Source organism: Aquila chrysaetos, chromosome 2, assembly GCF_900496995.4.
Source record: "Aquila chrysaetos chrysaetos chromosome 2, bAquChr1.4, whole genome shotgun sequence".
Classification (NCBI taxonomy): Eukaryota; Metazoa; Chordata; class Aves; order Accipitriformes; family Accipitridae; genus Aquila; species Aquila chrysaetos.
The window spans coordinates 41,228,418-41,245,158 of NC_044005.1; the positions used below are offsets into that span (position 1 = coordinate 41,228,418).

Genomic DNA, 16,741 nt, shown 5'->3' on the forward strand with positions numbered 1-16,741 from the left:
AGTGCTAACTGCATGGGTTTTGAATGGAGTAATGTACTAGCTGTTAACCTAGGTAAGGGTTTGATTTGACTGACCTTTTCATTCCATACTTCCTTGTTTCCTCTTGGCATCACCTGCAATACTGTGCTTCACAGCTGATTATAAAAAAGTATCAGTGGAGTTCTTGTACATCTCTCATGAATTCTGTTTTCTGTGAGCTCCTGTGGGTTACAATTAATCCTGGGGGATTGATTGTAATAAAGCAGAGGTTACTGTTTGTGGCTTCGGTGAACAGTATGTGCCAATTCCATTGAACCATCAAGTGGGATTAGCTCCAAATGTTTTTTTTGTTTGTGGTGGTGCAAAGAAAGACTACGAATTGCCGAGGAATATTGATGAAGTGTATCGTAATCATACTGCTTGAGATTCCTTTCATACCATCATTGGTGTGCTGGTGCCACTCAGATCCAAAAGTTGCAACTTTTTTCTTTAATCTTTTTTATTAAGAAATCAAACGTGTACAGTACAACACAATTTCTTATAAAGACACACCAAGCAAACCTTTATCTAATTAGCTCCTTTCCCTGATCACTTCTTCTCCCTGGACCTCTTCAATTCCACTCCCTGTCACTGCCTTCTAGCTCTTTTCAGCCTGCTCCTCCTTGGCCTGGCAGCTTCTTCAGCTCCAACTGAATCCTCCCTTCCCCCTCATTCTTAGCTGCTGCTCCATCAGACCCTTCCCTCCCCCTCACTCCACCCACCACCTATTGCTTGACGGGATACCCAGCTGGATTCTCAGGTGAGATTCCATTTTTCTAAAAGATTCAGGGGATCAAGAGGTGGGCTACCTTGCTCATTATGCAAATCATAGTTCTACCCTTTCATGTAACATTTAGTGAAACGCTCTTCTTTGTGTGTGTTCCCTTTCCTTGCTACAAGGTGGAAAGGGGCAAAAAGATGAGGAACTACAAAGTAATTGATCAACAATACTAAGAAAATGTTTGCTGTGCAAGGAATATTTTCCCTAACAATGTTTCTTTACTATAGTTCTCCCATTATAAGTTGCAGCTTGAAAGTTATAGGTAGGCATTTGTATTGCATGGCACTTAAGTAGAAGGCTTTGAGGAACTGCTATTGAAATGACTTGAAGTTCTGGAGGATACAAGGCAGAAACTTTTGACCAAGAGCTGGACTATAGTGATTGCCTTTCTGTGAGCGTGCGTGCACTTTCTCTTTTCTTGTCTACCACCTTAATCACCATTTATGTGTTCTATTTTATTATGCAATCCCACACTTGCTCTCTGCAGCCATTCCACATGTAAAACTATGTGGTCCCTATGGTATTGCCAGTGTGAAAAGATCTGACTAAAATAATGCAATTGATAACTATTTGTAGGTGGTTTGGGTTTTGTGGGGTTTTTGGGTTTTGTTGTGTTGTTTTGTGGTTTGGGTTTGGTTTTTTTTTTTATTTTTTTTCCAGTACATGCTGTCGGGGCATGAATGTGATGATCAAAGGTGAACTTCTGAAATAAAACTAATGTTACTCTCAATTTATTGATTCCTGTTACTTTGCCATTTTTCCTTAGAACTCCAGACCAGAGACAACAAATGATGATGATGAAGCACTGGATGAGGAAACGAAAAGAAGAGATCAGATAATTAAAGGGGCCATTGAAGTCTTAATACGAGAATATTCCAGCGAGCTCAATGCCCCCTCCCAGGAATCTGACTCTCACCCCAGGAAGAAGAAAAAGGAAAAGAAGGAGGACGTATGTGTTTTGATTTTGGACAAAACAGATTTTTCTTCAACTCACCTTTATATAATGGCCAAACCTTGTGCAAATACTTTAAACCTAAACTCCTGATGAGAAAACAAATCAACAAGCATTGATGTCAGCAGCAGTTTCATTTTTTTCTAAGCTGAAAGATAGTCAGTTATAGACACCATCCCTTCAGGATGGTTTAGGCATCTAAGCACCTAGACTTCTTGGAACAACAGGTTTGAATCTGGGCAGGATTGAACTGACCTTTCATCCCTCTGAAGGTGGAAATACTGAATTTAGTGCAGTTTAATCTGTATGTGCATGTAGGGTTTTTCAGATGAGAACTTAAACAACTGTAAAGAGTTCCTGCATACCGTCCATTTCCATTGAAAAGTGCCAGGGCGCTTTTGTAATGGCAGGAATTTGCTCTGGTAGTTTTTGACAAAATTCTTCTTCTCTCTGCTTATACTATGCATTCTTGTAGTGCGCCTTGATCCAACTGGTTGCAGCTGTCTCCCCAGATGTGGAAGCACTTCATTAGTTGTATATATGTATACCTCACAAACCCTGGAGGGATCTTTCAGGGATGAAAGGCATATTGTAATCTTCCTGCCTTACAAAATCACTTTTACACGCATGTCTCAATTTGGCTGGATTTGATCAGCTGGATTTTATATATTGTGTAATGCAAAAAAACCCTGTTAAGCAGGAATGAATGTTCTGGTTTAGACCTGCTTCTGTGGATGACCTTTTTATGGATTAAAACAAACTGGAGAAGGGGGAATAAGAATGACCAAACTCAGACTTAGCTTTTCCAGCCAAGTTTCTAACCATGGGAAAACAGGCTTTCACGCCTACCATTCTGCACCTAATATGAAAGAGATTGGAAAATTGATTGACCAAGATTTTTGCCCACTTAAGTCTTCTGCAGAGTACCTATTCCAAGGCAATAATGCAGTTTCAAATGCTCATGGAGTTTAACTGTGGTGCAAGAAGCAACATCTCCCTCAGGGAGCGAGTATATCTTCCCCACAACATTGTTAGCCATGGCTGACCTGAGGTATAAGAGTGCTGAGCTGAGAATTTGTTTTTCTTTCCTCTCCCTCCCTTTGGGAGAAGATGCTGTCTTGGATGAGAATTTACAAATGAGTCACTGTCTAATGCTATCAGCTGTATTTTTTGTTACAAGCATTGTTACAATGTGTATTGTCCTGTGGGTACATATATATATATGTATATATATATGTGTATATATATATGGCCATGAAAAATGCCAGGTAGTTAAACATTGTAAGAGACCACTGCAGTCTTGGAAGACCTGGGTGCTGAGTATGTCCCTGGGACAGAGGGATATTCTGCTAGCTCTGTATGATGTAGAATTTGACCAGTCTGAGCTAGTCAAGTAGACAAATAAGCTCTTCCTAATTACATAGCACTTGTGGGTTGAAATTACACCCCATCACCCTTCCCATATTGGGAAGGAGGAAAAGAAACTTGAAAGTTGCCATCTTTGGCCTGTGTGGATAGAGGTGGGAGTGAAGAGATGGTCCTAGCTCATTGCTCTCTTGTCCTTAAAGGAGAGGGGAGAGAAGGACTGTGGAGGGTGGGGGGGAAAGGGAAGATGGATGCAGATATATGGTTGGGTGTGGGGCGGGGGGGCAGGGAAACTTGCCAGCTTTGGGGCTTTTGTCCCCTGAAGAGCTTGGTGTGAAGAAGACTCCCGCTGGTGTTAGCAGCAGAGTCTGTTAGTTCTTCTGGATGAAGGCATGACTGATGTGGGGGAGTTGAAAATGTGTGCGGGGAACTGAGAGTGAGTGGAATCTGGTTTTCAATTTCAAGCACGGGGGAACCTCGCTAATTCGCACTAACTATTAGTTAGTAGGCGCAATCTACCAAATTTTGCGAATTAGCGAGTAAATAACATCAAAACATACCCACCGCAAATATACTGATCATTTATATTGGCAAGTGTAGCTTAGTCTTGTTTATGATGCTACCATAGCATACTAATATCCTGTAGTACACTTGTAATACAGTGAAGTCTTACTAATATGAGACCTCACTATGGATTTTAAGTAGTTCAGAGAAGGGAGAATTAGCGAGGTTCTTCTGTAATTTTGTTGAATCAAAGAAATGAGCTCACAGCAATACAATATTGCTTTGTAGTACAAACATACAAAACATTGTTTTTCAGAGTAGTGTGCAATCTATTTTTAAAAAAAAAAATCTCCGTGGATTTTTCCGCAGATTTTCCGCAGATTTCCAGTGGCCCCACTGATACCTTATCCACTCATCACCAAGGTTCGTTTACATTGTAGGCTTTGACAATGACTATGTTTACTGCTAGTTGCCAGATTTGTGACTCTTGTCCATCTGATTTTTTTATTTATTTTTTTTTTCACTCATTAACATCAGACTGTCAGGTTTGGTACTGCAGAAGGACTTTATTTATCTCTTGCAAGACCGGTTGAAAACTTCTAACCTTCAGCTTTTCTCTTGTTCTCCTATGTCTGTGCAGATGGCTCTTAATGCTTTTCCTCCTGTCCCCCTTGTTTTTTAGGAGGATATAAATGCTATAGAAATGGAGGAAGACAAAAGAGACCTGATATCAAGAGAGATCAGTAAATTCAGAGACACACACAAGGTAGTATTCTTGTTTTTGCACTTGATACAAATTAGGCTTTTTCAAAATCCAAAAACCACTATTATAAAATTTAGCAGTACATTGCAATATCACTTAAAATGATGTTTGTATTAGGTTTAATATACATATAGTTCTTTACAAGTCGAAAAAAAGACAACTACCACGTTAAAGTGGCCCTTGACATCTTTATGCTAAGACTTTGATTGCTACTGAGTATTTTGCAGTCTTCTCACTTTAACATGAATAAAGGCAACTTAAGTTTCTACACATACATTAAGTCAAGATATTTATAACTAAAGGATAAACGGGGCTGCAGTATAAGACATACACTTGAGTGTGTTTCTGTAGGTAGATTTGTAACATAATCCAAGATTTTATGAAGAGTTGAAACTTGAATTAAATTTAAGTCTTTTATTTTAATAGTTCTAAGTTAAGAGTGGGGGAAGATTAAAACTAGGTCAGTGGTTACCAGACTTACCAAACTTTAGATGCATGGAAGAACTGTAAATTCCCATAAAGCTAATCTATTCATTGACCCCCACCATTATGATAGAGATCATATGGTGACTAATGCAAGATGAAACTCACAGCTTGGAAAGTAACATGGAATAGGATGTAAGTATGAGCTTCTGTTTTTTATTATACTTATGGATGCCCCCTCAGAAAAATATGCAAAGGGGTAACTGGCTTGGAAATGTTTGTGCACATCAAGTCCCACCTCAGGGTTCCCACTTACAGAAGTTTCCACTAATGCTAGTGCATCTGTGAATGTTTCTGCTTTGGAATATGATACTTGCGGATAGTAAAGCACAACTATGCATGTAATGTTCTTATTTTAATGTTTAGCTTAAAGTTGGTATTATTTTTTCCCCAACAAGACTGGAATGGTCCTTGGCCTAGGGAAGTATCAGCAAGCTCCTCTTTTGAGCACACACTTTTATTTCAAAATACTTCCAAGTCAACGTTAAAGAAAATGTTGAAGGTACAGCAAGGTGAAGTATGCCCGTGTTATTCAGCTTTACCACATGCAGTCACTGGGGATGGTACCATGTTTTCACGCAACTGTATCAGTGTAAACACAAGTGACTACACGTTGTATGTACACATACTCAGTTTTTCTCTTGACTGAAGTTGTTGGAGATAAAAACCTGGGGAAAAATTCTAGAAGAAATCATCTGGAGAAGCTCAGCAGTTGAATGTGAAACTGGTCAGTGGTGAAACTTCAGTAGAATTGTGTTCAATTCCGAGCCCCAAGTTGTCACTGGTACTAAGATGCAAACAAGTAATAAGTTTTTTTTAAAAAACAACCAACAAAACAAAAAAAAACAAAAACCATGCTTCATTGTTTCAGAAGCTGTTGGGCATTTTACTGCCTTTAATCTGTATTATTGGGGGGCTATTTTGGGTTTCTTAACATTAAAAATCAACTGAAAGTAGTCATTGTGTATATTGGATATGTTTAAAAGGGGCTGTTGAATCTTTAGCAGCTGGCTAGTGAGCACAGTGAACCTTTGCATGTTTTTGGTATGAGTTTATAAAAAAATAACCACAGACTGTCAGGGTATCAGCATTGCAGGGGGCGTCCATTTACAGCACGGACGAGTCTGAAGAGAGCTCAAGGTAAGATTTATAATTCTTCTACCTGTTCATTTCTGTTCATTACTTCAATTTATCTGATACTGTTCCCATCCCATTACCCTTTCAGATCCTCTTACTTAGGCTGATAGAAGTTGATGAGGTCAGATTTTGATTACAAAATAGATCAATTTATTTTTTCAATTGGATTTTAAGAAGGGACCTACAAAATGGATTTTAATACACCAAGACTTGTGTGTGTGTATTTACACTTGTGTGAATATGTATTAAAAAAAAAAAAAAAAAGAAACCCACTCTCTTGAGAAATCTCACCACGAACAAAGTTTTTGAGAGTGACAAAAAAGCAGGAGTTCAACCAAAGAAATTTCTATTGGAACATCTAAGATAACCTGTAAGTATCAACCACTTCAGTATGTAAACTTTTCTTTAAAAGTATATGAAATTTGAGGTAAGTTGGATTTTTAAAAGTTGACAACCTAGTTTAACGTCTGACCGTACTGAGGTTTAACACTGTAAAGCTCCTGTAAAATACAGTCCTTTAGAAACTGGTTTTCAGCCCAGTGTATATCGTAGAATCTAAGTTTTGTTTTTTCATATCAGTTTTCTACCAATTCCTACCATTTTTAGTCCCTTTTTCCTTTTGTGATTTCAATGTATCCAACATTAGTTTGCCTGTATTGTGCTATCAATGCAGTGTAGTTTCACTGGATACATTAATCACTAGTGAATTAGCTTTACTTCTGTAATCCTTTGTCGGTTCTCTGGTCCCTGTGCCTATGGCAGAAGAACACTTATCAGGTAAGATTGCTTTTTAAAGTTGTCTTAAATGCTTTGTTTAAAAGAAAAGAAAAAAAAAAAAACCAAACCAGAGAAAATGCTGTTTCATTGTTCCAGTTTTTAATTTCATTTCAGTGATGGTAAACGTGGAGCCAAAGGGGATAAACCTGTTTATTCTGCTCAATATTTGTTCAAAAAAGTGGTATTCTGGCATCCATCAGGTTGAAATTTGGTATATTTGGTTGTTATTTGGTATATTTGTGAACCGTGTACTTGCTCTTCCTCCCAGAAACATAGCTTATAGGCAAGGTTAATCCAGTGTTGGCGGTCCATGTCCTAGCACAGCATCTGTAAGTTAACACATAACAATTGCTTCCAAGGATGGATTTATCTATCATTCTGTTGATGTATTTTCTATTGTCTTATAGGAATTCTGGTCATAGGAACTGTTTCTAATTGAAAAAAAAGTGGCAATTTTGTACAATTTTTAGTAAAACTGTAGCAGGTAACCCTTTAGTTTCTGTGTTTCAAAAGAGCTATTTCCAACCTTTTTTTAACTCTCTCCATCTTGCAGTGGTGGAAGTTAAGGATTCCATTCTGCAGAGTCCAATTCTTACCAATGAACTGTTAGAACTTTTTTAGGGAGGGAAAAGGGGAAAGGTTGCAGCTCTCTTCACTGTTTAACCACATGCACCATGTGTAAGTGGATAAATTTCTTTACCCAAGTTTTCATATAGGACAGTTTTGGTCTGCCAAGACTTTTTGGGAAACAACTCACTGTCCCAGTAAGCATTTCACTGAAATATATTTTCCTAGTTGAACAGAATTAATTTTATCAGCTAGAAGTTCACTTTGCTTGCACCCAAGTGGCTTATAGGGCCAATGGAATTTGTGGCCCACCTGAATCATGACTGGCAGTGCACTGTGTATGTGCAGTTTAGTCAGCTTATAATATGAGGCCAGCCCTACTCTGCTAAGGTTGGAGATTGCTGGTCTGTGTAGATCTATGCTTTTGCACGAAACTTAGTCTTGTGATTGCTGCATTTTGATTTCATACTTATGAGTTCCAAAAAATACCCACCAAACCCTATTTAATATTTTAAAATCAGTGGCGGTTTTGGTATTTCCATTACCAGCCTTGTGTGTTGCGTCGGGAATATCCAGTTCCTGTAGCTACAAAATTAACTATGAAAGTTCTCTTGTTGGTTTTTAGAAACTGGAGGAGGAAAAAGGCAAAAAGGAGAAAGAAAGACAGGAAATTGAAAAAGAACGCAGAGAAAGAGAAAGGGAACGGGAGCGTGAACGAGAAAGGAGGGAGCGTGAAAGAGAGAGGGAGCGTGAACGAGAGAAGGAGAAGGAACGGGAGCGTGAACGAGAGCGAGATAGGGATCGTGACCGAACTAAGGACCGAGACAGAGACCGTGAACGAGACAGAGATCGTGACAGAGATCGTGAAAGGAGTTCAGATCGCAACAAGGATCGGAGTAGATCAAGGTAAATGTGTTTGAGTTGCTATTTATTTCAGTTTTTCCCTAGTACTGTTTACTAAGTGCGTATAGTTCAGCAGATCAGCTGTCACTCAAAAGCGAATGGTCCTTTTGGAAGATCAGAGTAAAGACAGGAAATTAAAATTTTAGAAAATGCTGTATTTTCTTTCAGTCTTAAACTGTGCCTAATCATGTCAGGCTGTAGATGCTGCTTTTTCCCTTCTCACCATAGAAAAAAATAGCTGTTTCACTTTAAATCATCTTGTCAGTAGGGTTCAAGTTGTCTGTAAGCCATATGTAAGAACTGCCATATGCTCACGCTTAGTTTCTGTAGATATCACTATTTAATGGTTAGTGCTCAGACAACTACTTTTAAGTAAATGGGGTTTTGAATACATTAGAAATACTGATTTATACCCATTGCTATATCAGCTAATCATCTTGTACAACTGCATAAGAAGAGTAACTTGCAAGATGCTATAAATAGTGCATTATGCATTTGAAGTTAAATCATTTGATTGAGCGGAGGGGAAAGCTCTGCACTTAACTTTGGACTTCCTTCCTTCCTTCAGAGAAAAAAGCAGAGATAGGGAAAGAGAACGCGAGCGGGAACGGGAAAGAGAACGCGAGCGGGAACGGGAAAGAGAACGCGAGCGGGAACGGGAAAGAGAACGCGAGCGGGAACGAGAACGGGAGAAGGATAAGAAGAGAGACCGAGAAGAAGATGAAGAAGATGCCTACGAACGCCGAAAACTAGAGAGGAAACTGCGGGAAAAAGAAGCTGCGTACCAAGAGGTAGGTTGGTATTTTTAAGGTTCCTTAAGGGAAAAATTGTTTCTGAGGTGTGATAATAAGTCTTCTACTATAAAACATATCATTCCTTCTCCCTCTCCTGTTTCTAAATACATTTTTAATCCTTTGACTACATGAATCGGGGCAGAATATGTAAGTCATTGTCAGAACAATTTTGGACTTCTTATTCTAGTGTTTTAAATTACAAATAAATAATTAGCTTAATTTGAATGCAGTTGGTTTTAAACAATAATCCAAACTAACTCCAAAGTAGTACTGCTCTCCTTAATGTTCTTGAGATTGGAGTGTGTGTTTTTTCTTCTGTTGTAGCGTCTTAAAAACTGGGAAATCAGAGAACGGAAGAAAAGTCGAGAATATGAGAAAGAGGCTGAAAGGGAAGAAGAAAGAAGAAGGGAAATGGTAAGTCTTATAGTTTTACTTGTAATTTTTCCCCCTTGTTCTTTGGGTCCCATTGAGAATGGAACATTCTGCTGCTGTCTTGATGGATAGTGGTAAAACTCTCATTTTGTATAAACACCATGTATGTTTTTATTTAAAAAAAAAAAAAAAAAGAGTTAATAAGACTTGGAACAGCAGATGTCTAATAAGTGGGAGTACTGTTGAGAGCCTGGAAAACAAAGCCTAGTGGCTTGGTCTTGTGAAGGCAAAAGAATGAGACGTAGGCAGCTGCAAAATACTGTGGTTTGATCATCGTGCACTATTACATCTGTACCCTGTATTTGTGTCAGATTTGTAGCAAAACCTACTGTATGTTCTATGTCATGCAGGTGGAACTAGACCAGTCTTTTTACTTCCAACCTGCTCATGTGCCTGAACCTTCTATAATATATGATATAATATTCTATAATATATCTAAGCACTTTGTAAAAGTCTGTCTTTAGTTCATTAGTTGTGAAATTGTCACAGTTATCAGTGTAACGCTTGGAAGTTTTGTCCCAAAAGACACCTTTGGAAGATAGATATTTCTGTAATCTTGTAGTTTTGTGCTAAAGTGTAAAGAAGTTGGTTTTAAATTATGGTGGTGTTATTTCACTTCATAATTCTCTCAGAGAAGGAGAGAAGATATGAGAGCATTCTAAGCAGGAGATGTATTGTGAATTGCTTCAAAGCAAAATATGCAAAGGGACACAGGAGAGAAGGTTGGGGGGGAGAGAGAATTAGAAAATACATTGCTTTATGTGGAATCTAATTTTTCCTCCTAAATGGTTGAGGGGGAAAAAAGTGTTTGAGAATGACTCAAGGATATTTCCTATTCATAATCTTCCTGGATGCTGGCTATGGATGGCAGTTGTAGAGAGCAGTGTTAAATTTTGTGCTGAATTTACAACCATTATTGTAATTTGTTTCTCGAAGTCATTAGCATAGAAATATCTTACTGTTGGTTTAAAGATGTTGCTTAGATACAGGTTAGGATGTCCTAATTTGTGTTCTCTTTAAAGAACTGCTTTTTTTTTTTTTTTTTTTTAATCAGAGAGGGGAAAAAAATGTCTCCCCTCTATGCCTCTTGCTCCCTTCAGTCTTGGGTCTGTGCATTAATAGAGTGCCACATGGTTTGGATTAGTAACGCAGCAGGAGAGCGCTTATCCTAGAAGTATCCATTAGATTTGTTTCTGTGCATAACTAAATCTTTTTTAAAAGCACAGCTACTGAAACAAAACAATAGTGATAAAATACACTTAAGCTGCCATGTTAAAATATCCAATACCAGACTTACAGATTTAAAGAACAGGAACTTTGATCTTTTGTGATGTAAAAAAAAAAAAAAAGCGGGGGGGCAGTATATTTAAAAACCCTTTGAAATGCTAATAAAAGAACAGTAGTCTGTAAATCAGAGACATGATGCCAGTGGACCTAATGGACGTACTATCTGCTATTGAATGTATGATAGGAAGTTGACAGATCCCTGGAAGATGATGCAGTTCCAAAACCTTTCCATTTTCTGTCTGGAACTCTGTATTTTTAGTTTGAAGCATAGTAGATATAAACCAAACTTATTAATAATAATACTAAATTTTAAACTCTTTGAGAGAAAACCAGAAATCATTTTATAACATTACTTATGTTTCAATTTCTTGCAGGCAAAAGAAGCCAAACGGTTAAAAGAATTCTTAGAAGATTATGATGATGACAGAGATGATCCAAAATACTACAGGTATGTCTTTGTATTGATTCCTAACGATAAAATCTTCATTGTTCATTTTAACACAATTGTGGGGTTTGTTGGCAGAGGTTTATGGAGTTTTTTTGACTGATTATGTGGTGATGTAAGGGTTATATAGTTATCTAAATTATTTCAGTGTCACTTGATAAGTGCCAGAGGGAAAAAGGAAACTCCTTACTGCTACTTGTTAATGCTTGGGAGTAGCTGCTCCTTCCTATCACTTAACTTGTGGGTGAGGCAGCACAGAGGTCACTGTAATACCAAAATAAGGTGTTAGGGGCAGGGAGAAGGGACCAAGCATGCCTCTAAGAAATTCACTACAAGGAAGTTGTAAATTGTATGAAGAACAAGCTAGTTAACTCTGTAAAAGATGGGGAAGATCCTTCAGCATGGGGCTAACTAAAATGTGCATTAAACTAATTTAGCAGAACTGGTTCTTGTCAAGTAAAAACCTGTAAAATAATTGGATTTGTTTTCTAACAAGACCAGCTGTCACATTCTCTACATCTGTTTAATGTGAAGGGGTAAATTCTGTATTGTAAGATTGGGAACTGGTATCTTAGGTTCCTTTGTTACAAAAATAAAGGACACCAGATGCTTTTATGAATCTTACTTTCATTTAGTGGACTATAACATCTCTTATCAGATATTTCTTGTATTGTGTTACAAGGTTCTCATTGGAATGTTCTTTCATATACAAAATCCATCTCTTTTGTAGGGGTAGTGCTCTTCAGAAGAGGCTACGAGACAGGGAGAAAGAGATGGAAGCAGATGAACGGGATAGGAAAAGGGAAAAGGAAGAATTAGAAGAAATTAGGCAGCGCCTTCTGGCAGAAGGACACCCAGATCCAGATGCAGAACTCCAGAGGGTAAGTAGCTGTTGGTGTGACAGGAAAAAAAGAGCCCTTGGTATTCTGGTGGTATTGATCAAAATTATGTCAGAGATCTGATAGTTAATATTTGCTCTGTTCCCTGTTTCTTAAAAGAAGTCCAGATAAGCAGTAAGAACACTGGAAACAAAAAATAACTTTCCAGATCTATGTTTGGATGGAGTTCGAAAACAAATTTGGATTAATCAGTATTTCTGATTATAATGGCAGTAGTTGCAGGCAGACTAACAGAGACTTCTTTAGGAAACAGAGGATCTTTAGATTCTTTCAAACAGTGCTGTTTTTGAGAAAGCTTCTTCTTTGCTAATTGTCTGTTTCGTTGTAGATGGAGCAGGAGGCTGAGCGGCGTAGGCAGCCACAAATAAAACAAGAGCCAGAGTCTGAGGAGGAAGAGGAAGAAAAGGCAGAAAAAGAGGAAAAAAGAGAAGAGCCAGAGGAAGAGGAGGAGGAGCCTGAACAAAAGCCCTGCCTTAAACCAACTTTACGACCCATCAGTTCTGCCCCATCTGTTTCTTCTGCTAGTGGAAATGCAACCCCTAACACACCCGGTGATGAGTCTCCCTGTGGCATTATTATCCCTCATGAAAATTCACCTGATCAACAGCAGCCGGAGGAGCATCGGCCCAAAATAGGACTTAGCCTCAAATTGGGCAAGTTTACATTTTATTTTAATGTTCCATATGGGATCAGAATGAAAAAAATGCCAAGCTGAGTAGCCACACAGTTTTCCAAATATATTATATGTTTTGATATACTTGTATCAAGCTGTTGTTATCCAGATGCTGTGCTTGACTTCTATCCAGAAGATACGTTTTATAAATCTCTGTTCTTCCAAAATCTGTAGGGGGAAAAGGGACGGAAGTTTTGGCATCCTCAAGGCTTGAATTTTTTAGGAATGCCCTGAGCTGGAATTAGTTATTTCCACATGGTTTTTCACCTTAATAGATCTCTAAATATCTCTTTCAAAACTCATTGCTACTTTTCATTGATGTATATGTTAGATTTAAGCCCTAGATAGTTCTTATGTTTGTTCACAAAGATCCTTCTAAAAGAAGAAAACTGAAAATTAGATTATTTTTTCTTCTTCTTAGAGTAGCACAATGAATTGATGACAATTGTGAATGGAACAGGAGTGTAGAGTTCCTTAGTACTTTAGCAATTTCCTCGTGTTTTAAAAAAAAATTTGTTCTGAGCAGCAGAACTGAGGATATTTGTATTCCAGAAGGTTTGTGCACTTACTATTTATTGTTTTGATTAAATTATACTGGGGCTGCAGTTTGAGCACACACTGTGTTAGATCTTGAATGAAAAGAGACTGTATGGTATTAGGCAAACTGATTAACGCTTTTCCTACAGCTGGATTCATTGCAACCTTTCACTTCCATGCTCTGTCTCTGCTGAGGTTTGAACTGATGTTATAGTCCTCCCTCAATGAGGGTGCTAACTGGTTTCAGGGCAGAGAAAGAAGACCCTATTTTTCAAAAATCTTGAACAAACTCCGTTTGAGATCTTTACCTCTTTTGCCATTTTTATAACAGAGTTCGAGAGATTACGACACTGATGCTAGACATTCACAGACATTTATGTAACATACAAACTGATATTCCTCAAGAAATGTGTGAAGAGCAAACTAGCTTCAGTTGCAGTTTGTGAATATGTTACTCTGTCTTTTGCGTTGTAGGTGCCTGCAACAGTCCTAATCAGCCCAATGCTGTAAAAAGGAAGAAGCTTGCTGTGGATAGTGTTTTCAATAAATTTGATGATGAAGACAGTGATGACGTGCCCCGGAAAAGGAAACTTGTCCCCCTGGATTATGGAGAAGAAGATAAAAGCAGTATCAAAGGCAGCGTCAACACAGAAGAAAAACGTAAACATATTAAGAGTCTCATTGAGAAGATTCCCACAGCAAAACCGGAGCTCTTTGCTTATCCTCTTGACTGGTCAATTGTGGATTCAGTAAGTTGATTTCTTTTAACCATTCACAAAAAAGCATAGTTTTTCCAAACAAACCTTGGAACTGAATAGAAAAACAGTGTTCCTGGGACCCCAGTGGATTGAAGCAGCATCGTCAAATGGAATCAACTTAAGTACTGTATTTCTTGTCCATATATAATACTTATTCTGAAGTATGCCTGCTTATTTTTGTTTAGTCTCTTCTGAATTGTTGCTACAAATTGTGTAGCATCTTTATGGAAGGGTGGAAAAAAGGTCCTGTAAAAACATGTTTGGTTGCCAAATACTTGCAGATGCCAAATCTCTAAGCATTATCTCATTGATAGCAAAATGTATCTTCTGCTAAACAGTTGTTTGGGTCTTATAGCTGCCTATCTGGCAGTATTGTTTCAAGACAGTAAAGTTTATGGAAATGATGGGTTTTGGTTCTTTTTCTTTTTCCAGACACTAATGGAACGTCGAATTAGACCGTGGATCAACAAGAAAATAATAGAATATATTGGTGAAGAAGAAGCCACACTAGTTGACTTTGTTTGTTCTAAGGTTAGTATCTTCCAGTTCCTTTGTGAAGTCTGGTGTTTGCTCCCTATTTAAGCTGCAGCAATGACTGCATGTCATGGTTTAACCCCAGCCAGCAACTAAGCACCACGCAGCTGCTCACTCACTCCCCCCGATCCAGTGGGATGGGGAAGAGAATTGGAAAAAAAAAATAAAATTCATGGGTTGAGATAAGTACAGTTTAATAGAACAGAAAAGAAGAAACTAATAATGATAATAATAAAATGACAACAACAATAATAATAATAATAGGATTGGAATATACAAGTGATGCACAATGCAATTGCTCACCACCTGCTGACTGATGCCCAGTTAGTCCCTGAGCAGTGATTTCGGTCCAGCCCCGCTCCCCCCAGTTTATATACTAGACATGACATCACATGGTATGGAATACCCCTTTGGCCAGTTTGGGTCAGCTGCCCTGGTTGTGTCACCTCCCAGCTTCTTGTGCCCCTCCAGCCTTCTTGCTAGCTGGGTATGAGAAGCTAAAAAATCCCTGGCTTTAGACTAAACATTACTTAGCAACAACTGAAAACTTCGGTGTTATCAACATTCTTCTTATACCAAACTCAAAACATAGCACTGTACCAGCTACTAGGAAGACAATTAACTCTATCCCAGCTGAAACCAGGACACTGCAGTATCTGTATTTGAAGGCAGTGTGTTCCTAGCTTCTCTGTGATTATGATATTGGTCAGCAGAGACAGTTGGTGTACTTGGAATCAGTGTGTACCCTAATGTTTTACAAGTTACCTCCTTTAATGCTTATGCATAATATGTACATGTTAGATGCTCTCTGTTATCTGTTAGATAAACATGTGGAAGTTGATAAAGAAATGAGCAGTTGACAAGAGCAGCTGTTTTAACTGATAGCTTTATCATTAGATTTCAGAGTTAATATCTCATTAGCCATTAACATTTTTTTACTTAAAAATAGGATTTGTGTGAATTCAGGGGGGAAAAAGCCAGTAGCTTGATTTTTACATACATTTTTGGATTAACTAGATTAACTTCTTAAAGAGCTTTTTAGATGCTGTTGTTGCTTTAGTAGTAAGCAAATATTAAGGTTGTAGAGTTAGCATTAGAAGTCATTCTGCTATACCTTTTAGCCATTGCATGACTTGTTTAAACCTCAACTCTGCAGAGCTGCTTACAAACTAAATTCTGATAACTTGCCTTATTAAATCTGTCATGACAGCTCTATTGCTTCTCATCAATAGGGAATTTCAAAAACTCTTTTCAGCTTTCATGGTACTCACTTTCATAATGGCTTGTCTTGGTTTATCTTTCAGGGCTACTGTATGAGAGGCAAAGCAAGTGATAGTTTTGTGGCACAGGTGGTTAGTAGAAAGTGAAAAGCAGAAGTTGAATATTTGCCAAGCTTAAAAAAAAAAAATATATATATATATACACATATAGCCATTTTCTGGTATTGAAAGACAACTTGTTCTGAAAAAAAATTGAAATACTTAACAGGCAGATGGAAAACTTGGTTATGAAGAGAGAGACAGGGAGAATTTTGCCTTTGTCTTCCATTAGGAATTCAGTGTTGAATGAAGGGGAGCTTATTCCTTAAATAAGGAGAGCTTAATTGGGGATGCAAGAATAGCCAGCAAATACAGAACCTGTTGAATCTCTGGAGCTTCCTAGAACTTGTTCCTCAGTAACTAGCCATAAACTAGTACTCACTATGATGGAATCTGATGTAGTTTAATACTAATTTTTGCCTTGGCTAATACCGGGAACTAATGAACTGCAAATACTTTTTGTATGTGAAAAGCATTCAAAATCCTTGAGAAGTAACTGATTTTTGTCCAAAGATGTTTATATGGTTTATTCTGAGTTTTCAGCCTAAAAACATTTGTTTCTTTCAGGTTATGGCTCACAGCTCACCACAGAGCATACTGGATGATGTTGCCATGGTAAGCAGAAATTGTGTAACTGATATACTTTCTACATTATACTGAAGCTAACAGTCAATTCTGCAAAATAGTAGGAGTCCATAACAGAAATATTTGGTGTTCATAGAACATGCATAGAAAACATGCATTAGATATGAAAGCTGTTTTGATTAAACAGATCATGCTAGCACAGGCATGATTTTGCATTTACAGCATCTA

General features: G+C 37.9%; 1 protein-coding gene across 3 annotated transcripts in view; it reads left to right on the top strand.

The window, feature by feature from the left end:
- The window catches only part of RBM25 (RNA binding motif protein 25), a 34,983-nt gene that overhangs the window by 15,810 nt on the left and 2,432 nt on the right, over positions 1-16,741 (top strand). For 2 of the 3 annotated variants that reach the window (XM_029997416.2, XM_029997424.2), the window contains 12 exons: positions 1,566-1,748; positions 3,990-4,043; positions 4,303-4,386; positions 7,973-8,253; positions 8,819-9,041; positions 9,369-9,458; positions 11,138-11,211; positions 11,939-12,089; positions 12,436-12,760; positions 13,792-14,066; positions 14,508-14,606; positions 16,496-16,543. In XM_029997416.2, coding sequence (XP_029853276.1) covers positions 1,566-1,748; positions 3,990-4,043; positions 4,303-4,386; positions 7,973-8,253; positions 8,819-9,041; positions 9,369-9,458; positions 11,138-11,211; positions 11,939-12,089; positions 12,436-12,760; positions 13,792-14,066; positions 14,508-14,606; positions 16,496-16,543 — 1,887 coding nt within the window. The remainder of the gene's footprint in view (positions 1-1,565; positions 1,749-3,989; positions 4,044-4,302; positions 4,387-7,972; positions 8,254-8,818; positions 9,042-9,368; positions 9,459-11,137; positions 11,212-11,938; positions 12,090-12,435; positions 12,761-13,791; positions 14,067-14,507; positions 14,607-16,495; positions 16,544-16,741) is intronic. The other variant, XM_029997430.2, reaches the window with a different exon arrangement.